Consider the following 26,523-nt stretch of genomic DNA (forward strand, 5'->3'; position numbering starts at 1 on the left):
GGGGAATTTGGTGAGATAAGGAACTGAGGTAAACGAGCAAGAATGATTTTTAGTAGCCGAGTGCTACAAATGTCGTCGGTGTAGATGGGAGATGATGTATGCATAAACAGGAGTGTAGGGGCAAAGGGAACAAGGAGGGGGCGAGAGTGGAGGCGGTCTGGTTTCCAGGGAGACGAAGCAGGGTTTATGAGACAGATTCATGAAATGAGAAGGGTCTTAAAAGCCTAGAGGTCAAGATGCAAATCAGGAGGTGTAGTATTTGCACACCCCGGGAGTCATAAAGCAAAGAACAAGGTGATTGTGAAGAATCAAAGGGATTTTCAATGGGTTTTTTTCTTCTATGTGTGGGAGGGTATGAGTGTCTAACCTTCTGTTTTTACCTCCCAGGATGCAGTATTCCTGGAGGGCATCACAGTGAAAGGCGTCTCACAGGTCACCTCCCAACCCAAACTAGGAGACGTCCAAAAAATGTGTCAGAGGATGGCAGAGTGGGAGAGGTAAGAACCCCCCCCCCCCACACTGTACACGTGGGTACACTGTTCTGTGCCTGACTCATTAGTGGTTTACCACCCAGGGGTGACCGCTAATAGTCAGCAGAGGATCAATCCTTAGGGGCTCTATTGAGGCGCTGAATTGTCTGATTGATTGGAAGTGAAATTGTTGTTGATTCTCCTGTACAAATCAGCACGAATAGCCCAATTTGATACAAAATTCAGCTTGTTGATAAAAAAAAAAACGATGATGCGTATTTGAAAATAACTGCACCCACAAGAAATCTCCTTTAAAGTGCTTTATTGCATCAACAAACTTCTGTTTTGGGATCCAAATTCGAGGGCCCATTGGAGCAGCAACTGGGTGAAAGCCTCAGAGAGGATAATTACCAACATTATAAGCCTGTTTAATAGAAGGATGCATTTATTCATCAAAGCCTTTGCTTCCGAATGGAGCTCTTTCAGAGTGCTAAATATGTTCACTATTCATGAATGATTCATTAAAACCAGTTGGGGAAGACATGTGAAAAGAGCTTTTTGCGGCTCTGTCTCTGTCCGTGGATGACGACAATAGGGACAAATGCCATTAGGGACTACAGAAGGAAAGCATGTTAGGAGACCACGAATGTCCTTCTGTCCAACTACTCGCTCTCTGTCAGGACACTACACACAACAACAGATAAGCAATAGTGGTTTTTACTCATTTTAGAGATATATTTAAAGCTCACCTCGGGCGGCTCAGGTGCAGCTCGCGCTGATGACCCCGGCAGAGCAGGTACTGTGAAGTCTCTGCCAGCACTGGGAACGATGACATTTAAATATAGCACAGCCTCTCGATTCTTCACCCCCCTGCGGTTTGATGATCAGCTGATCGAGATTCAGCGTCTCATACCTGTCACTGCGAAAGGCAGCCTGGTCTCCATTTAATCAAACACCCCCCCCCCCCCTTTGCCCTAGCTGCTTCATAAACAGGGTACCCATTGGTTGTTGCCTTGGCTCTACCTGGGGTGTATTGAAACATGAAAGTCTATAAGATTTTTCTTCCTGCAAGTCATTTGTGAAATTTGTTTGAAATTAATATTTCCTCCATAACTTATTAAATGTTGTGAAAACACGTAATGCGTGTTTTGGTCACTAATTGACTCCTGGAGCTCTGTGTAAGAATTGTCGATCTTAAACCACAACTGAAGTCGGTTGAAAACGCAGTAACAAGTGGGTCTGTGTTGTTGTTGCTGCTGCTGCAGGTCTGGTTTTCCTGGTGCTCAGCCCGTCTCCATGGACAGGCAAAATCTGCGCTTCCTGGAGCAGAATCCATACAAAGTCAGCTGGAAAGCCGATGGCACACGGTGGGTCTTTTTGCTTTTGTCTCCCCTCCAACGACACGTGTCCACACGGGTAAAGCTCTTTTGTGCCTCTGAACCGGGCTGATTGGCTGCTCCTTCCTGTCGGGGGAGTTGTCAGAGTGCTCGTTAAGTTGTAAAGAGGTGGGCTGTCGATTTTAAAAAACAACAACAGGAAAAACTGAGGCACAAGGTGGGTCGTGTGCAATGTCATGTTCATTTTATTTTTCTATAAAGTGCCAGATTGCAACACAAGTCATTTAAATATATATTTGCTTTTGAAACTACTGGACCAAATAAATAGCCACACACGCAGACACACACACACCACGTTCCCACCAGCGGACAGCGAGCTGCATTTCCTCCAAAAAGCAGTGAACAATGAACCTGTTGTTGTGTTTCTGTTGTATCTCCCTGTTGCCAAAAGCCAGCGTTGAGCATGAAGGGGTTTTAGTATTCCACCGCTCTAGCTGCGATGCACCGTCTCTCTCGCCGGCTCAAACGTGCAGCGTGCTGGTGAATATTTAATGGATCCAGTCAATTTCTGAATTTAACGTACCGGTGCTTTCGTTTTCCCGCGAGATGGAGACCAGCAGGGCACCAAACCAAGATGCTGTAGATGTGTGTTTACCACTGCCGCCATCTGCAAACGCTTGAATGTTTTCAGAAAGTTTGGCTCTTACGACTGTGTGTATGTGTGTGTGTGTGTGTGTGTGTTCTGCATGTCCTTCTCCACCCCCCCTTCCCCCGGTTTGCCTCCAGCTACTTGAAGAGTCTGACTGAGCAGTGACGCCTTATTCCTTTTAGTCATGAGTAACAGAGAGAGGAGCCGTATGCATAATGCTCGGTGTGAGTCATTCCTCATCTGCAGGGTAGATGAACTATGAATGTTGAGAAGATGGTCTCCTATCTTCTGCAGTAAAATAAAAAGTCCTTACTGTGGACCCGATTTACCGGTGGGTTGAGTCCTGCTAGCAATTATTGGCAGTGTTGTGTTTTTGTATATGTTGGTAATCCCTCAGAGGTGAAAGTATGATCTGGGGCTCTGTAGCCAGAAGCTGATACGTCTTGTTCCTCCGCTTCATACACCTCAATTGTTTTATAAAAGTTAAAATCACACCAATGAGTCACACTGTTGCACTGGTTACATGTTCCCTCATTATGATTAACATTAACATCCCAACAAGTGCAGGTGTTTACAGAGGAATATGTTGGTTATTTCTAACCTGGTACCCTTGTTTTCTCTTGTTTTACTTTGACTGCGTTCCGCAAAAAATCTCAACTCTGTTGCAAACACAAGTTTATGCTCAAATGTTTTGTTCAGTGAGATGAGCACCTCTTGGTATAATGCCAAGTAATTTCCAAATACTAATTTATTGATCCAATCCACAGCACAATTCAATCGGTGCACGCTGTGTGTGTGTGTGCGTTTGGGCTTCACTAGTGTCACTTTGTGTTGTATCCTTCAAAGGCCCGAGTCATCATGGTACATCATGTCGGTGCTCCCCTCCTACTTGCAGCCCTTCCTGCCAGTCAATAATCTGTGCACCATGTACAAGAGGGGCCACATCATTAATGATAACAACATAGAAAGTGGTGTTAAATCGCTTTCCCTTCATCTGTTTTTTTCCTATATTTGTTAAAGCGGCTCCCTTCTTACTATTAAACGTGTTTTCTATCTCATGTATATGGAAATCTGCTAGTTGTTGAAGGGACCTGACCTCAGAGGGTCATTGTTTTCCAGCGGCATAGTGTTTGATTAGGTAGACGCGCGGGGAGCTTCAATCCTCTCCGCCTGTGTCACTATGGTGTCGGGCTCCCGTTGCTTTTTCCTTAGCAGGCGGCACAGCATGTCTGACCAAGGCTATGGGAATTTACACAAATGATTGTTCATGCTACTCTGGCCTTGCCTGCTGAAAGCTGTGAAGCACGATCTGTTAAGTCTCATATTACTTTATTCAACTGAGGTGAGAAACTACGTCGCTGCTTCTTCTACAAGTCTGAACCGTCCCCCGTGCCTCCGCTATGCTGTTCAGTCCATACAAACACACCGTGTCTTTCTTACTGGGTTTTTGGTCTTTTTGGGGGGAATATGGTTCGCACAAAAGCAGCGACGATTAGGCACGGTCTAAAAATCATTTTGTGTAATTTATGATTAACCTTACGCAGGCTTTCCAGTTGTTGGTCTTCAGTGACTCGGACCCGATGGAAGACAAACAGTTGTGGGAAGGAAGGATGTGGGATCCGTGGCCAGTGAACACGATCAATCGCTATAAAAGATGATGGATTCCACATTTCATGACCATCTATTTTTCTGTGTTAATTATAAACCCGCCAATGATGGAAGAATGATCTGATACATTTGCTGTAGCCTCACTTGCTTTTAATGAGATCTGAGAGGATGTACATCTTCAGTGGGATTCACTGGTCGTGGTGCTGAGGTGTCATTCGTTATTCTCAATGCGTCGCAAAGCGTTTGCAGATCATTTCTTATTAGAAGTCCCACTTTCTTGCCAGATTTTTTTTTCTTTTTCGGGTGTTTCCGAAAAGATCTTTCACTTTGCATATTGCACAAGGCTCTCGCTGTGTTGTTACACATTTCACCTGGATAGAGAAAAGCACAGTTTGCATTAAGAGCCATGCTTTTGCACAGGAGCGGCTCCAGTGAGGAAAATGTGTCACGCTGGGACACTTCCTCTCTGCGTCCGCGGTGGATGATCACATGCATGACTGCGTCCCCTGATGACCACGAGGTCGAATATGGTGACAAGAATACAGAACCCCTTCCCCTCCTCTTGCATGAGCCGGAGATTATGCAGCCCTGGAGACTCCCAAGGACGGGGGCTTCTGGTGGGCTTCTGGTGGGCTGTGGAAAGGAGGAGAAAAGAAAAAACTGCGCTGAGTTGGATTCCGACTTGTTGTCGCGCCCTCTTTCAGGGGCTCGATTGGTTCGAGCCCCTGAAAGGACGGGAGGGAGGGGCCGAGGGACCAATTACGTGCTGGGGACAGACCATGCTGCTCAACTTGGACTTTATTAGCGTGAAGCTTGACTTGAGACAGACTGGTATTTCCTTTCTCAACCTCTTCGTTCTCTTTATGAACTTGGCGTGAAAAAGCGAGCCATCAATATTCCGATGCTTCCTTTGATGTGCTAGATTAGACCGTTTGATTTAAAGTGCATGCTCTGTAATTGTGTTGGTTACATGGTTTATTAAGTCCATAACTCTTCACAGTGGACAACTTGTGCGACACACTGCATGGAAACCCTCTCTCGGGTTAATATTCTAAATACAACTATAGGTCACTTACTGCTGTTCCCAATGACAATGAGTGATGGGAATAGTTTTAAACTTGATTACTAAACGGGATCAGCTCAGCGAGTTGGATCATAGCAGCTGGTCTACAAGGCTCTGGGCTTTTCAGCCATCGTTCCAAAACCATTTTTCAACCACTCTGAACTCTGTGAAAACCGTTAAACACGTAACATCTTACTTTGTCATTTTCTCAAAGGCACAAATGTCGAATGACAAATAAATTGTTGTATTTTTCATTGAGTAAAACAAATGTTGTTGTCATTTGCAACACATTTGCTTACAATGCAACATTATCCGAGATCAGCAAAAAAAAGCTTTATTGTTGTTTATGGTTCTTCTAAGCGTTATTCTTCTCTTCTTTCTATTTCTTCCGTACTTATTTTGAACTGTGTCTCCATATTTTCTGCTAGAGATACTGTTCAGCTATTCAAATTTTCAGTTTCAATTCGAGATCAATTCTGTATTTTCAGCAATTATTTTAAGTTAATTTCAGCTTTTAGGATTCCAATGCATTTTTTGCAGGATTGCATTTTCTAGTGATAGTAATAGTTATATTTTATAAAAAAAAGTGAATCACAATTAATCGCATTTATGTCATAGTTAACTCAAAATGAACCACAATTAATCACTAATTTCATCTATTCTAAATGTCCCTTTATTTATTTTTTCATTTTAATGCTCTTATCAACATAAAACACTGGAGTGGCTTGCTTTATGCAAATGTTTTATTTTACTGAAACATTGCCAAACAATGCAGTATAAAATAATAAAGTGCACATTTCAGGTAAACAAGGACTCAGCCTATAGTGCGTTAAACCATGGCTTAATATCTTCTTATTTCAGAAACAATGAACCGTAACAGTTAGGTTACCAATAAAAGCTTAGCCTGCTGCTACTTTGCTTTCTTTCAGCCAGCTACTCAAAGCCTGTTGACAACAGTCACCCATCCCCCATCCATATATAAATATATATATATATTTTTAACGAAAACGTTAATCTTGCGATAAAAAAAATGACGTTTGTGGGTTTGCATTAAAGTCGTTAATAATGTTTTTAAGACCTGCATTTGTTACTTTCTGATGTTATTTCTCTGTAGTTTCACAGATTCTGGATTTGGTTTTGTTTGCTTTTTTTTTTTTTTTTTTTTTTAAATTTTGTCTTGAGTTAATTTTGTCATGAAGACCAGCTTTAATTCCATGGCTATTATTTATTATTTCTAATGTATGCATCAACAAAGAATCTCAAATAGCCCATACAATAAGGAATCGTAATCCCACACAATTCATTGTGTATTAGTTATTCACAAGCGGTTGTGTGTTTGTTGGTGCAGCAATGTGTCCTGGGCCCTGAAATACAACAGTTTAAAGAAAACATATTTTATCATGGGCTACTATTTTTTTCAACTCACATGTGAGCCAATCTGTCCAGTCCTCATCCCTCATATAGCAGTACAGTACAATAGTAATGATGACGGCAGTACGTCTAAGGGAGGTCCCACAGCTTTTCGTCAACCTCATTGTCCCCTTAGCTCATTGTCCTGTAGCTTTGATTACCCTTGAATATTTCTATGTGAAGTTTTAAATAATCAAAAAGGCTTTTTGGCAAAGTGCCTCTAGCAGCTGTTGCTCCTTGGCAATAGGGTGGTAAACCATAAACGCAATTGCCAGAACATCAGTGCAAGCGTGTGATTTAAAAAAAAAAGAGTGATGGAGACTCAATGGTGTTTTTTTGCTGCTCATGTCAGGTTAAACTTATTTTCTCTGATTCAGTGTACAGCTGTTTCGCCAAGCTTTTCTATGGGGGACGTCTGTGCTGTTTCTATCACAGTGGAGGAGATGTGCCCCCCCCCCCCGCCCCACCCCCCAGACACAGCTGACAGCAGTGATGCATTCGGGTGACACCCCTGGTAGCGGGTGCGGGACATTTCGTTCTCTGCTGGTGTAATTCACCAAACTGCATCTGAAATAATGTTCCTTTATTGAACAACAACAACAACTGCATCTCTCTAACATAGAAATACAGTATCTGCATCTGCGGTGTGCAGCGGAAGGTGGATCTTCTTTGTTCTCTATTCCCTCCAGAAAAGCAACCTGGCGTCTCCACGCGTGTAACGCAGCCGTCCTTCCCAATCCACGCGGCACTAATGATGCGCAGAGCCGCTGGATCTGATCCCAGGTGTCTCCCCCCCCCCCACCTCTCCCCACGTGAGCGTGGGCTGGTGCCGCGGGAGGAGACCCGGCAGATCCGACACAATGGCCTCATTAGGGATGAAGTTGCTCGGGGGCTCGGGGGTGCTCGGGGGGGGCGAGATGAGGTTGAAATCTGAGGCCCAGAGCACTCATCGAACGTGGGGGGAAGGAGGAGGAGGAGGAGGAGGAGGAGGAGGAGGAGGAGGAGAGGGGAGGGTGTAAAGGGACACATCACATTGAATATTTTCTCCTGAAAGAAAGTGCAGTGTGTTTCTGAGAGACATGAGGAAGGGACCACTGGGTTGGACGCATCGCTAATGGGCCTCCCTGTGCTCCCCTCTGAACACACTCCACGGCTAACTTGCCAATTAGACGGGGGGGGGGGGGCACTTGAGCTCAGACCTGTTGTCTCCTCCCTGGAGGACAGATGCTCTCCGCTGCGACAAACCGTTTGATCTCCTCAGATCCCGACTCTTTCCCGGCATCAAATACACCCTCCCCTTCACACGGCCCATTTGCATAACCTGCACCCGTTCCCTTTGCTTTACTGCTTTTATGTACTTTAGTGCGTTCATTGTGACCACTCCCCCCCCCGAAGAAAACGAAAAACGCAGCTGTATCGAGCCCACTCGACATTCTTCGTTCCTCCTGACCAGATTTTTTAGTTTTTACTGGACCTCTGGACGACCCTCATTCATATCTCAAGGCTTGTGTTATGCTGCTCCTTCAAGTCATGACTGGAGGGGAGGGGGGGTGGGTGAATGCGAGGGGGAGGGGGGGGTCTCAAAGTCACCTCCCTGATGTCTTTTATCTGAACAATGTGTTGAGGGTTTTGATACCACTTTCACTGGCGGCTCTGCTTGGGGAGCATTTGAGTGTAATGGAAATGATAAGGTTATATGTCTAGCCTTTCATCCCACTATAACCCCCCCCCCCCAACAAAACCCCTCATTGAAAGGACACTTTAAAGGGAACAGCATCTTCCTACGCATTTATTCTCAAAGGTACACAAAGCAGAACATTTAATCAAAGGCGAGCTATTGATTGCTTTCTTTTCCTCTCATCCCCCCCCCCCACCTCAGATTCACTGCTTTTTTGAAGAACTGTTTGGGATACGGTGCCTCAAATGTAATGGGGGGTGTAGAAATGCCCGAGAGAGAGAGAATGTGGCTTCCAAATGCTGTCCATTGTCTATTGTACAAAAACCCGCTTTAATTCGGTGTAGATTTAAGTCTTTTGAAATATCTCTTTCCGCAGGAACCGACAACATTAATATTGTGCTAATGTACTTAGTGGATTGTCGAGAATCGCAAAAATGGCAAGATGATGTTTTTGTTTTGTATCAAAAACATCGCAAACATCCTTTTGTCCCCACCACTCCTGTGTGAGGATTAATTTCGATTTTCTATTTATTTTTATGCATGCCTATGAATTGTAAGATTTGCAGCTCTGTACTTTAATTTAGAAAAGACAATTTCCTTAAACAGGACCCTAGCAAACCTGTTAATTCTGTACTTTAGTCAGCTCATATACTCGACGCACAGAACCGTCATTGGCAGCGCTTCAAGTTTCCCACTTTGAGCCAGCTGGCATGAGGGCATACTTTATTTCATCTAATCCCTCTGTGATCATGATTCAGAGTCACAGCAGGTATGAGGATGCATAGCTCTGTCAGTGGGGGGAAGTCATTAATCCCAAGTCTGTCATCAGACTTTGTTCTCCCCCCCCCCCCCCCCCCCCAAAGGTGTGCCTCCCTCCAGCTTGTGTTAATATGTTGAGTTTCTGCTCCATCAAAGCTTTCTTCTAATTTCTATGGCATAATGTCCCTTTATGTGTCAGTTACAAGATAATTAGCCTCCATTTCCAGGCGCAGGTATTGTTATATTTAACCTTTGGAAACATAGCTGGACTGCAGTTGCTCATTAGGACATTAGTTCCTCCTGCTTATTAACACTTGGTATTTTGTGTTAAAGAGCAACAGGCAGCCAAAGTGAAATTGGGTTCATAAGAGGTGTGTGATGAAGCCAACAGATTGCTAATACCATTTTTTCCCTTTCTTTTATAAAGTCATTTAGAATATGTCTGACCCGATAAGCCCGCCCCAACTCCCCAGAACCACATGATGCAGTAGAATAGATGCTGAAGAACCAAATGGTCATTTTCTAAATGCATTGGCTGCAATTAAGGTACAAACGTTGTTTCTCAAGAGAAATGCCAATCATATCCTAAGAATACGAGAGGAATTATAATATAAGAAATTGGACTCTTTTTTTCCCATTCCCGATTGGCTCCTACTACGATGTACGATCCCTCTCCTCCCAAAAGCATTAATTGTTAGAGGACAGGTTTCACCTTCTTCAAGTCAACCATTAAAACATACGCAGTCGTATGTAAACCCATCTACAAACCCAATGAACAATATTCCAACACAAAATGCATTGAAAGAAATGAAGACCCACCAATCTGAAAGCTGGAGAATATCATTTTATTTTGTGCACTGCTTTCCTCATTGAACCTTGGCTCACTGCGCACGCCACTGCTTTTACGTAGTGGATCCGAAGCAGAAAACGACTGGCTTTTCATCTCGTGAAGGGGAGTTAAAAATCCTCGTGACTCCCGGCTGCTTCAAGGTTTTGCGTAAGGCTGAACCTTCTGAGCCTTGAGTTGAAAAGGCACTGTTTTAATTTGTTAAATACGTTATGTGGTTTAAAATTGTGAAATTTAACTTTTATTGGCTTACTGCTCTGGGCTCAAGCAGGTCATGTCAATATTACAGAAGAACCACACACACCGAAAGTGTTACTATGGAAAAAAACAACAACAAAATAAACAACAAAAATACCATACATGATATTCAGAGTAACAGAAATAACAGTGTGAACGAACGATCCTCTAGCAGTGATGCTCGCTGTTGTCGCCCACAGTTGAAGGCGCTTCTGCAGATGGAGACAAAAGGCAACAATGGCGCTTGTGCTTTTGGGGTGTGGCCCATCTTTTGAGCTCCGTTTTTTTCTTCTTTTTTTTTTCAAGGAACAAACAGACGGGAGGGATCGTGGATTTTTGTCAGTCTTCTGGCTCACGTTTAAAGAGGCCCATCGTGTCTGCCAGCTCAGCGATCATCCCCCTCTATCGATGTGTACACACGCTGCTTCCCAGACTGTCACATGTGTTACCCGTTAATAAGTCTTCCTACTCAAAAATAGTTAGACCCTCATTCATTCAGAGGACACTTTTTAAGACGTGACTTATCGACAAATTGAGTCAAATTGAGCTACGTCAGCGCCGATCAGACTGGAAGCGTTGTGTTTCTAAATTGGGAAGTGCATGCAGTTTCAAATGATCTTTACGGCCATTTTGTCCACATGTGGTTGTCATAATATATTGATACAGGTGGAATTAGAGCTGCAGGCAGATAACTAATAGTAAAAGTGTGCCATTGCATTATTTAGAGCGTGTCCAATTTTTTTTCAGAGAGGAAGTCTCCAAGTGTTCCTCCTAATGCCCGTGCTTCATACTTCAGCAGCTCACACACGTGAGCTTAATGACGAGGAAAAGTGGAGACAAATGAATACCAGCTCAGATCATAACCCCATGCAGCGATTCTTTGCAATCTAACAGTCGCTGCTCTCGGGTTTTTGAGTTTACTCGTGGGCGAAAAAGTCATTTTCTAGCAGTCCTTGGAGATTCTCAATCGGTTTTAGTTTTATTTTAATGAACCCAAAACATCGGAAAAGTAAAGGATGGCCACACGTTGCAGTGCAATGTAGTTCATTTCTCACTTTTATCAAACGTTTGGTCGTTATTTATTCATATTTCATGCCTTTACCGCTTTACACGCAACAAACGGAATTATCTATCCAAGAATAACTATTCATAATTCATGTCGATGGGCTCTTTTGGGGAGAAAGTGTTTGCTCCGGGAGTAAGATGCCATTAGCAGGTGTCCGTTTGGTTATCTCACTTATCTTCTCAGACATGAAATGAGCTCTAACAGCTTTGGCTGTTGTTGTTATTTAAATGGGACACAACTAATTGGCACATTGCAGCCATATGCAGGCTTGGTTGTTTGTGTAGTGGCTGAGTGTTTTTTCTCTTTTTTTAAATTGTGGTTCCTATATTAGGACCTCCCTAATAAAATTATTAAAGATAATTATAGGAATGCAATTTTAGCAGAGAAACCCCTCTCTTAAAAGGGTCAAAATAGATGACGTAACCTGATCCAATACACTGACTCAAATGAAAATAACACACCATCAAACGCACAGCGAGTGTCGTCTGCAGCGTAACCTCCGAATGATGGCGTCGCCTCTGAGGACCCGATATGACATCAGCAGTGAATACGCAACGTGCTACCGTGTGTCACCGTGGTTCATCTTCTCCTGCAGGTACATGATGTTGATCAACGGGAAAAACGAAGTGTTCATGGTCGACCGAGACAACACCATCTTCCACATAGCGAACCTAGAGTTTCCTTTCCGGAAGGATCCGCGGGTCCATCTAGCGAACACTCTATTGGACGGGGTGAGTTGTTTTTTGCCTTCCTAACTCTCCTTCTGTTGCTTTCTGCTGGCGTCTCTCCGTGCTCCCGTGAAAAATCCCGTAGCTGACTCTCCCTTGACTGAGAAGGCACGTCCCCCTGCAGCTCCCACCACTGACACGCTCCCCCGCCGCTCAGCCTTTGCAGATAATTGACATCAACTGCCAAACCACAGGTGAAAGAAAAACTCAGCATCCAGCCTGAAAGCAGCTGCTCTGTCGGCGTTGCCGCGCTCAGTTGTCATGCAACGCTCCCCTGGGTGAGAACGTGGGCTCGCTGACTCCTCGACGCCTGGGGTGCTAGGCTCAGGCTTCCATTGAGGTCACGTGCAGCTCCCCGGCAGCACACACACACACACACACACACACACAGGCCTCCCCGGACTGGAGGCGCAGGAAAAGGAAAAGTCTCAGCGGAGATTTGGTTATTGCAGTCGGTGGGGGGGGGGGGGGGAGGGGGGGGTGACGGGTACATGGCCTTGGCCTTGGTTTCTTTTCAGTGTGGAGTCATTTAATGTAGAATGGGTATGCGCTCCCTCGTGGCTTAACAGCTGCTGATTGATGCGGTGCTTTTAGTCGCCTCATTGGGCAGCACGTCTAATTGCAGCCGATTAGTGTTACTTTGAAAGAGCAGCACACACACACACACACACACTGGTTTGCATCGCGGCGAGGTTTTGTTTTATTCATCTGTTGATGCTTCTGGCTTCTGGTCGGGAGACGCTGTGTGGAAGAGCAGCCGCGTGGTCCTCGTCTCGCCGTGCAGCTTAGCCGCGCAGCGTCTGATGAGCTTTACATCAACACGAGTTCCGATATTGGCTGAGTGCGCAGTGTGGCTCGGCTTCTTTAATGTATTCCTCTGCTGCGCCGTGTCCGTGCAACGGTCCAGCGCACCCGATGCCCGAGTGATGGCCGCCTCTTGGAATGACATCATTGTTTCTCTCCAACCCCTCGCACAGCAATCTACCCGCCTGCCTTTAACTCCTCTTCTCCACTCCGGCTTTTGGCGATTCGCTGTGACCGCTCGGCCGGTTTCTCTGTCCGATAGCCAGTAGGAATGCACGCCTGCTGTCTGTAGTTTCGGGTAATTGATGATTGTTAATGGTGCCACACTTTGAATAGTTTGTAAGCTATTCGGTGTAGGGCATTTGTAGGGCTGAGTTGGAGCAAATGAGTTTGCTCTTGGTAAACTTTCTCAACTGGCAAGTGTGCAGACGTCCCCATGAAGTCTAAAATGGTGACAATGCTGTTGCTATATTTATACTTTACAACATTGTTGTTGACTTGACTGCAGATTCAGATGAAGGTTTTTCATCCACAATGAAAACACATCTGATTAAGTCAGATCAAATTTAGCTGCAATCCACATGTCTAAGGAGGAAGCAAACAGCAGTAGCTTAACTGCGTTGTCCACACAAGCCCTAATAGAGAGAAAAGCAGCGCTAGGGCCACATTGTGCAGTAAATGAGGTGTAAATGCAACATAATCAGTGTACTCATCTTGCTCGACCACAGCACCACAAAGTCTCTGGCGCTCATTCGTGTAGCCAACTTCAATAAAAACTGATCAGGTGTTCTTTTTTTCTTTCAACATGAATCTTCATTTTTTTTAAATAGTATTTTCAATTGAGATTACGTCCCCATTTCTTGTAGTTGTATCAAACCGTGAGCTTTTTGTCTTCCCCACAGACCCTACTTTCACATCCCCGACCTCAGCGGCGGTGGCCTCTGCGCCTCTGCTGTCACAACATCACCTGGTTGTGTAACAGCTCTTTGAAAACGTCCCGTGTGTCTGTTGTGCCTGTCCCACCGCTGGACCTGACTTTCAACCAGAGAGTCTTGCATAATAGATGTGCGATGCTATTTCTGCTTCATGTCCTTCTTTACCAGCCCCCAACACACACACACACACACACACCTCCCCTATTCCTTGCAATCCCCCTCACCGCTGCGGGCATCTCCCTCCTCTGAACATGCATCCTCTGGAGAGCTGTGACCCGCCCGGTGTCGTTCGGTTTTCCTCCTCCAGAACCACTTGCTCAGAGGAGCCATATCTTCTTTCCACATCGTGGAGCGTGTGCGTGCTCCTCTCGGTAACCTCAACGTGCCTCTCTTGTCTTTTATCTCTGCAGGAGATGATCGTCGACAAGGTGAACGGTCAGCCCGTCCCCCGCTATTTGATATACGACATCATCAAATTCAATGTGAGTAGCCCCCGGCGGTTTAAGAATGTGTTTTTCCTCCTATTGACGCATCGCTCCCCGAGGAACCCGAAAGATTAAGATGTCAAACATAATAAACAAAACAGAACATCAGAAGAATGCGTGGTCCATCAGCAGCTCCTTCTGCCCTCTCCCTCCAGTTTACTGTTACTAGTTGAGCAGAGGGGAATTGCTGTTTATGCGGTGGTCTGTCGGCAGCTGGCAAAAGGAAAAATCCTGTTACCGAGGTGTGGGTTGTCCGTAAGGAGAAAGCTGGGATGGGATTAGCTTATCTGGAAGTCTTAAAAATCTAATTCTCTTTTGGGGTTCTTTCAAGACGGGAGCAGCAGGCAGCAGAGCTCTGCAGCGCGATGTCAGTCTGCATGTGTGAGGGCGGCCTTGACCCCTGCACGACACCCCCCCAATCCTGTCACGCTCTGAGCTTTACTAAAGCCTTACCTTAAGCACACTGAATATATATATATATATATATGTATAAAGAGAAAAGCTAGGTCTTTGTTCTCTGATAGTAATCCATCAGGGTCAGTGTAATGGATTGAACCTGATCCATAGTCCCCATACTTGCATTATAGATGATGATTATTATTATAGATGGTTTTTGTTTTTTTCCTAATGTAGTGACAGAGATGCTCACGAGTCTCAAACTCGAGTCCCCATCTCTGTGTAGTGATTACTGCTTATAGTGAAGTGATGAGCTGTTTTAAGGTATCAAAAACCAGGGACAGAATGATTCCTATACTAATGAAGTAGTCAGCCTACATTTATATATTTTGGGTATTTCCTACAGCATATTGCGGGGGGCTTTGTTCCCACCACAGGCCACTGTTGCCTACCCTGGTTCTCATTTCCTCTGCTGCTTTCGACCGAGCGGCTGCGTGACCACTCAAATTATGACGAGGCAAAAAAAAAAAAGTACAGTTCTCCCCATGAAAAACAAGCCATTCAGCTGCAGCAGTGAAACTGTTCCCCAGCTGCCTCAATTTGGTCGACTGAAGCAGAGAGAAAAAGTAATGGCTGATATTGATGATGAGGCAGGAAAACAAATCTGGGACGGGAGCCTGTGGATGAATCTTCCCGTGAAACGGCTGAAACCAAATAATATAATCTGCATTGTATTTTTGAAGTGTGTTAAATTGTGAAACTCTTTTTCAAACGTATACATGTATTGTAATCATTTTCTTTCGTTATGATCAATCATACCAGGACAGATGTAATAGCCACAAGGACGCGTTATTTTGACTTTGGAGGAGGAAGGGAGGGGCGTGGCTATCGCCGTTAAGTCTGCCCCTCGCGCCTCCTCTCGGCCATTGATCGCGAGCAGGCGGCTTCAACAACTCCGGTGAAGGGTGGGAACGCCTTTTGTAGGCGAGTGGGGAGGTTAGCGGCTCCACGGGGCTGCACCTCGAGCCCGTCGCTAAAGCGCTGTTGTATTGATCCTCGTTAGTCTCACAGGGCCACCTGCCGGACCCCCCCCTCCCCCCCTCACTTGTTTACAAAGTCACAGACAGCACATCCCTGGGATCCCTTTGATGGGAGGTATGTGTCCTCCCGCCAAGGCTGGTGATTTAGCTGCTGGCGAACGGTTGGAGTTTCCGGGGTTACAGGGGTGTCGGCACATAATGTGCTGTTCATGTCGGAGCTGTGGACATTCATGGTCATCATCAGTCAGTGTCATGGTGTCGACAGAGCTGATGTTGTACAGTACCTATGTGACTGACTGAAAAGGGCTCTTTTTTCAGCTTGTCAGTCCCACAAATATATATATATATATATATATATATATGCCCTTCGTTTAGACGTTAATGTAGAAAGCTGCTCGCTACCATCATGTCCTTGAACTTTTATTGGCCCCGTTCTGCTCTATGTAACCAATTTCACATCCCACATTCAAGTGCAGAGTAAGATTATTGTCTCCATCACACGAACTGCCCGAAGCCGAAAGGACGGCTTGTAAAGATCCCAAGAAGAATTGTACCTTCTGGAGTGGAGGGCTTTACTGGCTCCAGCAGCATTCACTTCCACTTGATAAGTTTGTCCGCGGGTACAGACCGTAGCTCGCCAGGGCCTAAGAATAGTCCCGGGGCTGCATCATTCCTCTTAAACCTACAGCTGCGTGGCTCTCATGACGCACTGCAGATAAGAAAAGATTTGTGTTGATAGGTCAACACAAGTAATGATGCCAAGCAGCCAGTAGCTGGTCATGTGCGTTTTACCTGTCATCATCTATAGACGTCTTTCATGTTGAGCACGGGGTGTAATATGTGACGGTTGTTTATTTAAAAAAGTGGGGGCGTTATTGGGATAATTATACTCAAATGTAGCTGAGGGGGCAGTAGTGCTCTCTATTAGATAACCTTAATGCCCTGATCATTCCAGACTGATGTACTCTGCTTGCACAAAAACGGTTCTTTGTTGTTTTAGTGCCTTTCATTTGAAAATATTCAGTATGCTGCATTAAAAAAAAATAGGTCTGAAAAGAGCGCTTCTCTTTTTCTGCAAATTGTCACAGAAATCTGACAGCTCATCCCTGAATTTGTGAGTGGTAAGCCCATCTTTGTATTTAAGTTAGTAAGCCACTCAAAACAAAAAAAGTATTCTTGGAATATGGATATACATTTCCATCTGCCTTAATGTACATCATGTGCATTTGCTTGAGCACTATGATGCAAACAGATATAATATGTGGTTATAAACGGTTTAAAGCCAGAACAGCCTGAAAGCCTTTTTGTAAAAAAAACAAAAAACAAATGCTGCTTGGAAGCTGCACATTAAGCTTGAGATTGAGTGCTCCCAACGGTAATTTTGTCAGCGTTGTTTTATTTAATTTATTCATAAATCATCCCAGACAGCCATACAGCTTTCAACACTATTCCCAGCACGCTCCGATTTGTCTGTTTTTTCACTGCGTTGTTATTTTGCTGCATTTTTTAGAGCATCCATCGACGTCTAAAGCCTCACTTTGAAGATTCAGCTTCAACATTTAAGAACAATCCATTTACATTTTTTTTACAAAGAAAATTATTTTCGTATTTAATGATTGCTTGTGTTGAATCATGTTTAATATATTATTTAGTATTTTAAGAAACTTTAATCCACTAATTTGAACGTTTCTTTTAGATGTCTTCAACTCTTTTTGTATGAGTAAGTTCCATCTCAACATTGCTTTTAAAACATAAATATTTAATTTTTCCTATAACCTAAGACCGACAAGCAGCACATTTTCTCAAGAGAGAAGTTTGCGAGGCAATTGTTTTATTAATTACGTCTCGGCCGCAGAGTTTTGTATAAATACACTGACATCACAACGTGAGCTTCATGGTGCTCCGTTGAAACACTGACTCGGCCGAAGCTCAAACCCCCTCCAGTGACGACATTGAGCCAAAGTGCAGCAGCAAAAGCAAATGAATAGTAGCCACAGAGAAATATTCCCTTCTGCTACCACAGCAAAACAATCAATGTTTGCAATTACAAGATTCCCGTCTGTATTTTCGCTGCACGTGACTCATCCACACTTACATCTCGTTCCGTCCCGATGACGCGGCTGACAGACGTCGCAGAACGTGTGGGACTTGACACCAGCTGCTGCTGCAGGAGCACACAGAGCCATTGATTTAGCAGTGACACTGAAAAGGAAGAACAGGTCGTCAAAATGATGCTTCGTATTAATTTTTACAAACATTTATAGTTGCCAAACTGTCGTTGTAGAATTATAAATGCTGTTAAAAGTTGGATTGACTCCGCAACAGAGACATCGATAACATGTTGCTATGGTTAATGTTAATTCATTAATGTTTGCCTACTTAAAAACGGGTGAACGTGGGCATCTAAGAGGAGTCATATTGTGCCAACTGATGATTACAACTAAATATTCTACCTCACAGTGGATTTATTATACAACTTTACTTCTACTAAGTCCTGAAAATAGCTCATCGCAATTCTCTTGCTACTCAGGGCAATATTTGTAATTCAGACTGTATCTTAAAGACGATCAACTTTTATTAAAGTGTGTGTGTGTGTGTGTGTGTGTGTGTGTGTGTGTGTGTGTGTGTGAGAAACATTGTTGGTGAAGACACACTGAAAGAATAGTACTCTGATCTTTTTTACTGCTTTGTGTAACATCTGTGTGCCTCATGAGAAGGTACAGCCTAGTAATTGTATCTAATCTTAACTAGTCACTGGCCATCCACCCCCCCCCCCCTTGTCTCCTTTGAAAAGGAATAATTTCCCCCCCCCTGTGGTCAGATGATTGCATAGAAGGCTCTTGAGAACAGAAGCAGCCTTTTCCAAACCGCAACCGATCAGAATACAAATTCTCCAGGTTGCACCTTCACGCTCGGTGCCTTTTTATATAGATCGGGAAATATTGATCCCACAACCATTTTGTGTGGGCACATTGGAGGCGTTAAGGTTTCCACTCTCTATTTTTATTATGTTGGAACGTTTTAAAAGGGCAAAAACAATACACAATGTCCAAAAAGATACAAATTGCAAAATGTTGACAGAAGAACCATAGAAGAAGAAGCGAATTGTTTGTCTGGTATCCCTCCCAGTGAAGAAATGTTTACAATAGAGCTGCAACTGTTGGTCAATAATTGGTTAGTCCAGTTTCATAATTCAAGCTTCTCAAATGTGGTGCTTTGTTTGTTTAATCAACTGAATAATTAGGAGATTAATCTGCAATGCAAATAAGCAGTTGTCACTACATAGTGACCTACATGTAAAAGTATGCAGACATTAAGTATTAACATGTAGGGGTGAATAAAAAAATAATGAAGAGGAGTTTCATGGAGAGTCTGCTGATTTGATGAAATTGTTCTTTATCATAACCTGACAAGAGAAAATACCAAATCTACATGCTTTATTATATCAAGATTATTTACATAGATGAGGATTAATAACTAAGGGCCTAATATTGGTCCCTGAGGTGCTCCAAAGAAAATTAGCACATGAAATGCTTCCTTTAGTTATAATATACTTAACTGTGTAAAGGACCTTTTTTAAAATGGTTTAGTACGGTTTTCAATCAAAGGATGGAGCAGTTATCGTTTGAAGTCATCAGAAGCACATTGAGTTTGGGTGAAGGGCATCTGTAGACGCACAGACAGCACTTCTCTGGACGTCCCGGTGACGTAGACAATGTTTGTTTCTCATCAATTCGTCAGTCTCTTGGCAGCAAAATAAATGGCAGCTTGGTTGCTAAGTTTGAGCTCCCTCTTTTCCTTTTCCGGTAACTTGTTAGAAATATTAAATGTCAGATTGTTGTCATACATTTAGTCCGTGTCCATCTGGCAATGTTTCTTATTTTTTTGTGCTGATAAAAGTGATTCATTGCGTTTTCAATGCGCAACAAAGATTGACGGTTGACTGGACTCACACTTAAACCGGTCAGGCCGTTCTGCTTGTTGAATTTCTTGGCTTTTTTTTATAATTTTAATTTTTTTTGTGACAACTTTAAGCAGAAACTGAAGTATTGTGTCTGTGGCGCTCTTAGTTTGCCTGAGTGACAACGTCTGCCCGACGGTTCAGGACACTGTTCGTGTGTGTGTGTGTGTGTGTGTGTGTGTGTGTGTGTGTGTGTGTGTGTGTGTGTGTGTGTGTGTGTGTGTGTGTGTGTGTGTGTGTGTGTGTGTGTGTGTGTGTGTGTGTGTGTGTGTGTGTGTGTGTGTGTGTGTGTGTGTGTGCGCGCGCACACAATGTGGAGAAGCTGTTGTCATAGTGACAAGGAAAAGACCGATTTTTCCTGTTCTGTGTACTTTGGTGTGGACCCTCCCATGATACGAGTTGTATGAAGAGACTTATAGAGTTGTATTGATTCCATGAGGACGTTATTGTGCATTTATATTGCCCTCAAGGGCTGCAGTAATTGATGTATCCTTTGTTCCATAAGATGCAATAAAATAGTAAACACACAAAATGTTATCATTTGAAATAACCATTTAACCATCAAAAATATATGATCAGAATCTAAGACAAAGGAAAACCAAAATACTCACCTTTTTAGAAGCAACATTTGATATTTATTTGATATTTTTAGTATTATTTTCTATCATAATAGCCTTGTCTTTGTTTTCTTTTTCGTCTCAGCGCTAATCCTGTTGCTCATCAAAATGCTCCCAAAAGTAAGGAATGAAAAGGATTCCAACATAAAGCTGCATTAAATATAACTCGGTCTATTTGTCCACTTTTAAAAATATCTGTCTTGTTCTGGCTCGTTTTGTTAGATAAACAGTGTGACATTACAGCTCATTAGTCTGTAAATAAGTTTTCCAAAAGGGATTGAGCATGCATGTCAGATGCAGTGCACATAGGTTATACTTTTCTATATTTATACAGTTTAATTTAATTTTTAAAATGTATCTGTTTAGCAAAGACTACACAAGCCTCTTATTGAGTTATGTCCAGGTTACATTGAGTGAAGACTGACTTAATATATATATTTGTGTTTCAGGGACAGCCTGTCGGCCAGTGTGACTTCAACATCAGGCTCCTGTGCATAGAAAAGGAGATCATTTCACCCCGGATGGAAAAGATGAAGACTGGACAGATTGACAAAACCAAGGAGCCCTTCAGTGTCCGAAATAAACCTTTCTTTGACATTCACGCATCACGGAAGGTAACGTGAACAAAGACGTCCTTTTCTCTTTCCAACACATTTATCACACTATTTCAAATACAGCTAATTCAAAACTCTTACTGCTACCTGGCTTCAGGTATTAGCTTTTTTACTCTGAAACGTGCTGGAGAGTCTTTTCACAGACTCATCCTTCAGGAACTAGCTGCAGGACCCGGTTTCTGAACCTCTATTTACTCGGCTGATACCTCTGATATTGGCCATCTTTGATTGATCAAACTCATTTCTCGAGTCAATCGGTTGTGATTTTGCTCCGTTTGATGGCTGTGTGAATACAATATAAATATTAAATTAAATAAATATTCCTGTGAGCTGGTAATCATGGGAACACTGAATAGATTTGTTCTGCGCTGACATTTGCTTGATACCAACAGTTAATGTAAAGTACATTTTTGACGTGAACTCGGGTTCTTTCTCTCGCCCCCATTTTGCTCTGGATCCCATTTTTGGCCGTGTTTTTTTTTCATGTAGGTGTCAAACAAAAGCATCAACGGCCGTGGCTCAAGTTGCCGCACTGTGATGTTCACAGGCTTGGAACAGCGCAGCTTTTATCCTCTGAATAGCTGTTAAGCCTTCCTCAAAGGCCTGCACTTGTGCCCTAATACCAGGCCTGTGGGAGTTCAGAGCCCAATTAATTAGATGTTTTGGTCGGGCCAAGATCAGTAGGAAAAAAAATGCTCTTGGCACGGCACACAGAGAGGAGGTTTCAGACGTTTATTGCATTGTGTTCCGCTTGCCAACACCTTTGGGTTTACCTTTGGTCCAACCCATGGCTGTCTGCCCCCCCCTCTGAACTCGTATAAAGGATTGACCCCCCCCCGCCCTCAAAGGGGGATGTTGTTGAAGATGCTCGAGGAATTAAGTCACCGGAAACATGTCTGGTTTGTGACTGCTCTATTGTGTGGTACAGCTGCCATCTGCTCCCCCCCCCCCCTACAGTCATATCTCTTGTTGTATGGGACGTTAGAAAGGGGAACTGGGGATCTGGATGTTAATGCATTACAGCACAACACTCCACTTCATGGCATATCAACCAGAAAGACCTTTTGAGGAACATTTCAGTCACAGACTGGGGTTGTATGATGCCTTTTGTCTGCTGTTTTGGAGCTCAGACACTTGCACATTCATATCGCTATTCTCTCCCACCAATTGGACCGATTTATTCTCTATGCTTCCTCGACTTCCTCGTCCAATTATCTAACAAAGACCCCTTATTGTAAGACAGTAATTCTACATCGGGACGGCCAGACAACACATTTTGGAATTTCCCCTTCATTTAAATTAAATGGTCTTTGTTGGCAAAATACATTTTGTGGGTAAAAACAATACTACTTTTTATGGCACTTCAGAAGTCAGATGGTGGTGTCGGTTTGGCCGCTAATAGCTTTTGCTTTTTTAGTTTTGTATCTCCTTTAACAATCAACCATTTGTCTAGTAAGTGATTGGTTGATTGTCTCACTAGTATAGCACACCGTTGCATTTTACCGTTGCATTTGCAGTTCCTTGTCTCTAATAATTTAATGAATTGTTCTTCATTCTGACTGGCCATAGCACATTTACATCAAATAACACTAACATTTAGCACAGGCTGACATTTTCAGAAAGAATTCAATTTAAATCACATTAAATAAAGTCACTATTGATAACTTAAATTACAAAAGGATTGGTATTAATTCATGCATGCCCTTTGGAGAATATCTGGAGAATATCCCTTCCCCATTTATCATATATTTCAATAAATTAGGCCTAAGCTGCATAAAGAAACCGGTATCTCGAGTTGACCCAGAGCCATAATCAAAATAATCAGTTAAATCATTCACATTCATATGTAAACAACATGATCGCGGACCTGTTAATATATATTGCAGTAAGTTGATAATGTCAATATTGTAATAGGCCTACATGAACTATCCGCTGCACATACAAACATTTAGAATACTCATTTTAATGAAGAACCAATGCACATTAGAAAATAACCAACATCTCTGCAGCTAATCATGCTCATCCAAATTCCACTTGACACAACATTACATTATGAGTGTAAATCTCAGCCTGCACTGCAGCTCAGTCTGTTGCTTGGTTAGAAGCCCAAGTACTGATTCCAGACTGTGTATCAAGTACTGATTCCAGACTGTGTATCAAGTACTGATTCCAGACTGTGTATCAAGTACTGACTCCAGACTGTGTACCAAGTATTGATACCAGACTGTATCTGTCCGGCAGTGACAGAACCTTATGTCCTTCCTCTCTAGGTAGGGCGAGTTGTGTAGCACATTTCAACAAGGCAATTCAAAGTGCTGCACATGAAACAATTGAAACCATCCCAAACAAGAGGCAAAAGAAAATTACATTTAAAATTGCCTAAGTGCATCTATAGAAACTTTAAAAGCAGACATTGAAACAATAAACAAGCTTAGAATAGAATAAACTGGGTTGGTGTGCAGGGCAGCAGCAGGTCAGACATGCATTTTGGCCCTAATCCATTCAGTCTAGTGAGCTTATTCGTCATTATCAGACCTACAATATATGTGAATGTCCTCTCATGGTCCTTCTCTTGCTGCTACACTCAGATCACAGAGACTTTCTTTTCTGCATGTTAATGCTGTCCAGGCAGGTGTAATAACTGCACGTCTCATTAGCGGAGCGCTGTCAGTCTGCAGGTTCCCCTGTTGCTAACCGACCTCACACATCTGTCAGCTGACGAGTCTGCAGTTTCAAAGCACGACCTCGGGCCTCCCGAAGCCTCCTTTATGTGTGGGCCTTAACAAAATCAAGCTGGGGTGTGGTTCCGAAAAACCGTCTGAATACCTGATTCAGTTTGTGGTGAAGCTACGCTTTCGTCATCAACTCCAATACGATTGAACATCACGTCACTTTTAAAATATCATGCTAAGAGCTAGAGAATGACCGAATCTTTTGGTACCCCTGTACGGTTCAGGAACAAGCTGCACTCTGCCACCTGCATCCTCTCTCCGTCTCTGCTGCACCCGCCCACCGAGGGAAACATGTTGACTGTTGTGTAAGGGCTCCGGATGCTCGGAGGAAAAGCCGACACACAGACTCGATGACTAATGTTTGTGTACCTTCGGTTTGCTTTGCTGTCTTTTAGTTTTCTTCACAGCCTCCGAGACATTACGCAACATCTGATGATGCACTGCACATCTATAAGGATAGAGGTCTAATTCACCGGAGGGAAAGCAAGTGAATACGTAGAACATAAAATACATTGACTATAATATGCCTTTGTGTGTATTTTCAGTATTGGTATGTAAGTACATGCAAAAACTATAATTAAGTACAACTTAAAGGAAATTGTACTACTTAGTAGTTGTATGGAATGAATGAAACCTACATTCGTATCACATTACACTTTGATCATTTATTTTGTGTTTGTTCATATCTGCTTAATGGGCAACTATTTTGCTAGATCAAATATAAGTTAGTTTTTATGAAACTCCCGGAATGCCCAAGAAAATGCAGCTGTTGACCGTTGGTGCAGAAGTAGAAATGTGACCTTCCTGCAGCCGGACATTAACAAAGAAAGCGATTGAGTGATGAAGTTCAAGTTCAAACAAGGTTCTTTGCTATTTGCTGTCCACTCTATCTCAGCTCAGTCTCTCTTACAGCAAACTAGACGTCTTTTTGCATTTGACTGTCTTTTTGCATTTGACTGTCTGTCTGCGGTCTGTATGGATCAATGAGTGTGGGGGCTGTGTTCGGCACAGCTGTGTGTGGTTTGTTTGTCTTTTGACTCCCTGAGACGGACGGTGAGGTCAAGAACTACGGAGTGCAGCCATTGTCCAAAATGATTAGGCAGTGAAAATATCACTTTGTCTGAAAGGTTTTTGTGTTTTTAAGCAAACCATTTCTGGCTCCAACTTCTTCAACGTGCATACCAGTGTTAAGTCTATCAACAAAAAAGGAATATGACGAAAAGATGTTCGTTAAATCGCCTTTTCCCCACAAATAAGACAAGACTGAAATGGATCTTTGAAAAAAAAAAAACTACGACTAAATCCATAAATTTTTTTCAGTAGCGAAAAGGCGCCAACACAGCGACCTGCAAGTAACGCAGCGTCTTAAATAAAGTGGTGTATGTCTTAATGCGAGGCTTTAGAAATACTCGAGTAAATAGAATATGTTTTGGGGTTGGCACCGTTGGACAAAACAAGATGTCTTAAAACGTCACCTTGAACTCTGGAAACATAATATTTAGAAATATTTTAGTGTAGAGAATATAGTGGTAGGGGATTGAAACTTTTCATTGAGCCCATTTCAAACCCATCTGCTTATTAGCGCTCATAACCAAATCCCATTCATTTTGATCCCTACTTACGGTGATCACAAAGGAAGCTGGAAGCCAAAATTCAGGGCAACGGGCTCCTCTGGTCTTTGTCGTCTTCCAATAACTTGCTGCTAACTTTTTCTAATTTCACGGTAGGGGGTGACGCGTGCTACTCTCTCATCAGGACACTTGTCTAGATGGCTGCAGGTTTCTTTTTCATATCACCATTCAATTTCATGCTATTTCTCATCGTTCTCAACTGTGCCGTCCCCTTATTGGTTTAATCCTTAAAATTGTAATGCCTCTGTTTGCTCTTTTCCTTTTTTTTTTAAATAGATGTGTTAAATGTAATCCGTGAAGTGACCTGTATCCAATCAAAAAGATAAGATATTGGAAGACGTGAAAACTCCTCCAGACTGTAACCAGTGAGAGGTTTAGCAGCCCTGCCCATCCACTCGGTGGTGTGCTTTTCATTTAATAAGGGAGCTGCATCCTGACTTCAGAGCGCCGCTCAGATGATGTTTGAAATGTGGCTCCGGCAGCATCCCTCAGGTCTGACTGGAATATCAATCCATCCTTTTCCGCCTTTGATTCAGCCCCCGCACCTAAACCTCCTCGGCGCTGTGAGGTTGGGAGGGAAAAGGAAAGGAAAGTGCAAATCAGTTGAGGTGTGCTAAAGGACAAGCTGGACGATGAGCCACGGCGTTGTTGTGTAATAGAGAGGATTCATTGTTGTTCTTCTTGCACACACATAAATAAACCATAAGATGCACAGCTGTGTAAATGTCAGTCAACATGCAAAATCCAATCAATCTATGAGCAAGCGGTTTACAAAAATAGATTTTTTAAAAAGGTTAAATCTTTACTGCGTCCTTTTGGCCCCTCTGGATGGCACCGGCAGCAGAAACTGGTTAAAACATTTTTTTTTTTTTAAATAAATAAATAAAGCCTTTTTATGTATTCCGATCTCTAAAGCTCATTTGATATCCCAGTGGGACAATTGTACACCAGCCCACTCGATGTGTTATTCACACCAGGATATTGGCTTTCAAAGTCAAGGTCAGAACGGTTCTCTGCCCACCTGAGATACAATTTGCAACTAAACTGAGAAAACACAAGCGGAAGATTTTCCGAAGCAGAAATCCTGCTAGATGATTTTATAAGGTAAAAACAAGACCGACTGACAAAAACCAGTCCTTCAAAAGGCTTAATAAAATGTCCAGGGTTTATACAAGGGTTTGCCCTAAATTAGTCCTGCTTAATAGTTTAGCCTCAACTGGTAGATGGACACCTAGATTTGCATTTTATGTCTTAAGAATAAGCTCATAACTTGCTTCACAAGACGATCGGGACAGACCGAGATCAGCACAGGCGCTGAATATATTTTATTGATTTGCTCTTCTTTTTCTTTTTTTTTTACTCATTCACTGTCGGGAATTGTTCCTCTCATGAAACAAATCAAATCAAATCTGCTCGGCTGTTGCCTTGTTCATTTTTTCTGGGTTTTTGACGAGAG

The 26,523-nt window shown here is 43.0% G+C and overlaps 1 protein-coding gene across 2 annotated transcripts in view; it reads left to right on the top strand.

Annotated features, from left to right (window-relative positions):
- Window positions 1-26,523, top strand: part of rngtt (RNA guanylyltransferase and 5'-phosphatase) — a 54,197-nt gene that overhangs the window by 5,448 nt on the left and 22,226 nt on the right. For both annotated transcript variants that reach the window (XM_037449099.2, XM_037449098.2), the window contains exons 7-11: window positions 388-497; window positions 1,736-1,837; window positions 11,720-11,855; window positions 14,002-14,073; window positions 20,540-20,704. In XM_037449099.2, the coding sequence (XP_037304996.1) occupies window positions 388-497; window positions 1,736-1,837; window positions 11,720-11,855; window positions 14,002-14,073; window positions 20,540-20,704 (585 nt within the window). The remainder of the gene's footprint in view (window positions 1-387; window positions 498-1,735; window positions 1,838-11,719; window positions 11,856-14,001; window positions 14,074-20,539; window positions 20,705-26,523) is intronic.

This window comes from Pungitius pungitius, chromosome 20, assembly GCF_949316345.1.
Source record: "Pungitius pungitius chromosome 20, fPunPun2.1, whole genome shotgun sequence".
NCBI classification, from domain to species: Eukaryota; Metazoa; Chordata; class Actinopteri; order Perciformes; family Gasterosteidae; genus Pungitius; species Pungitius pungitius.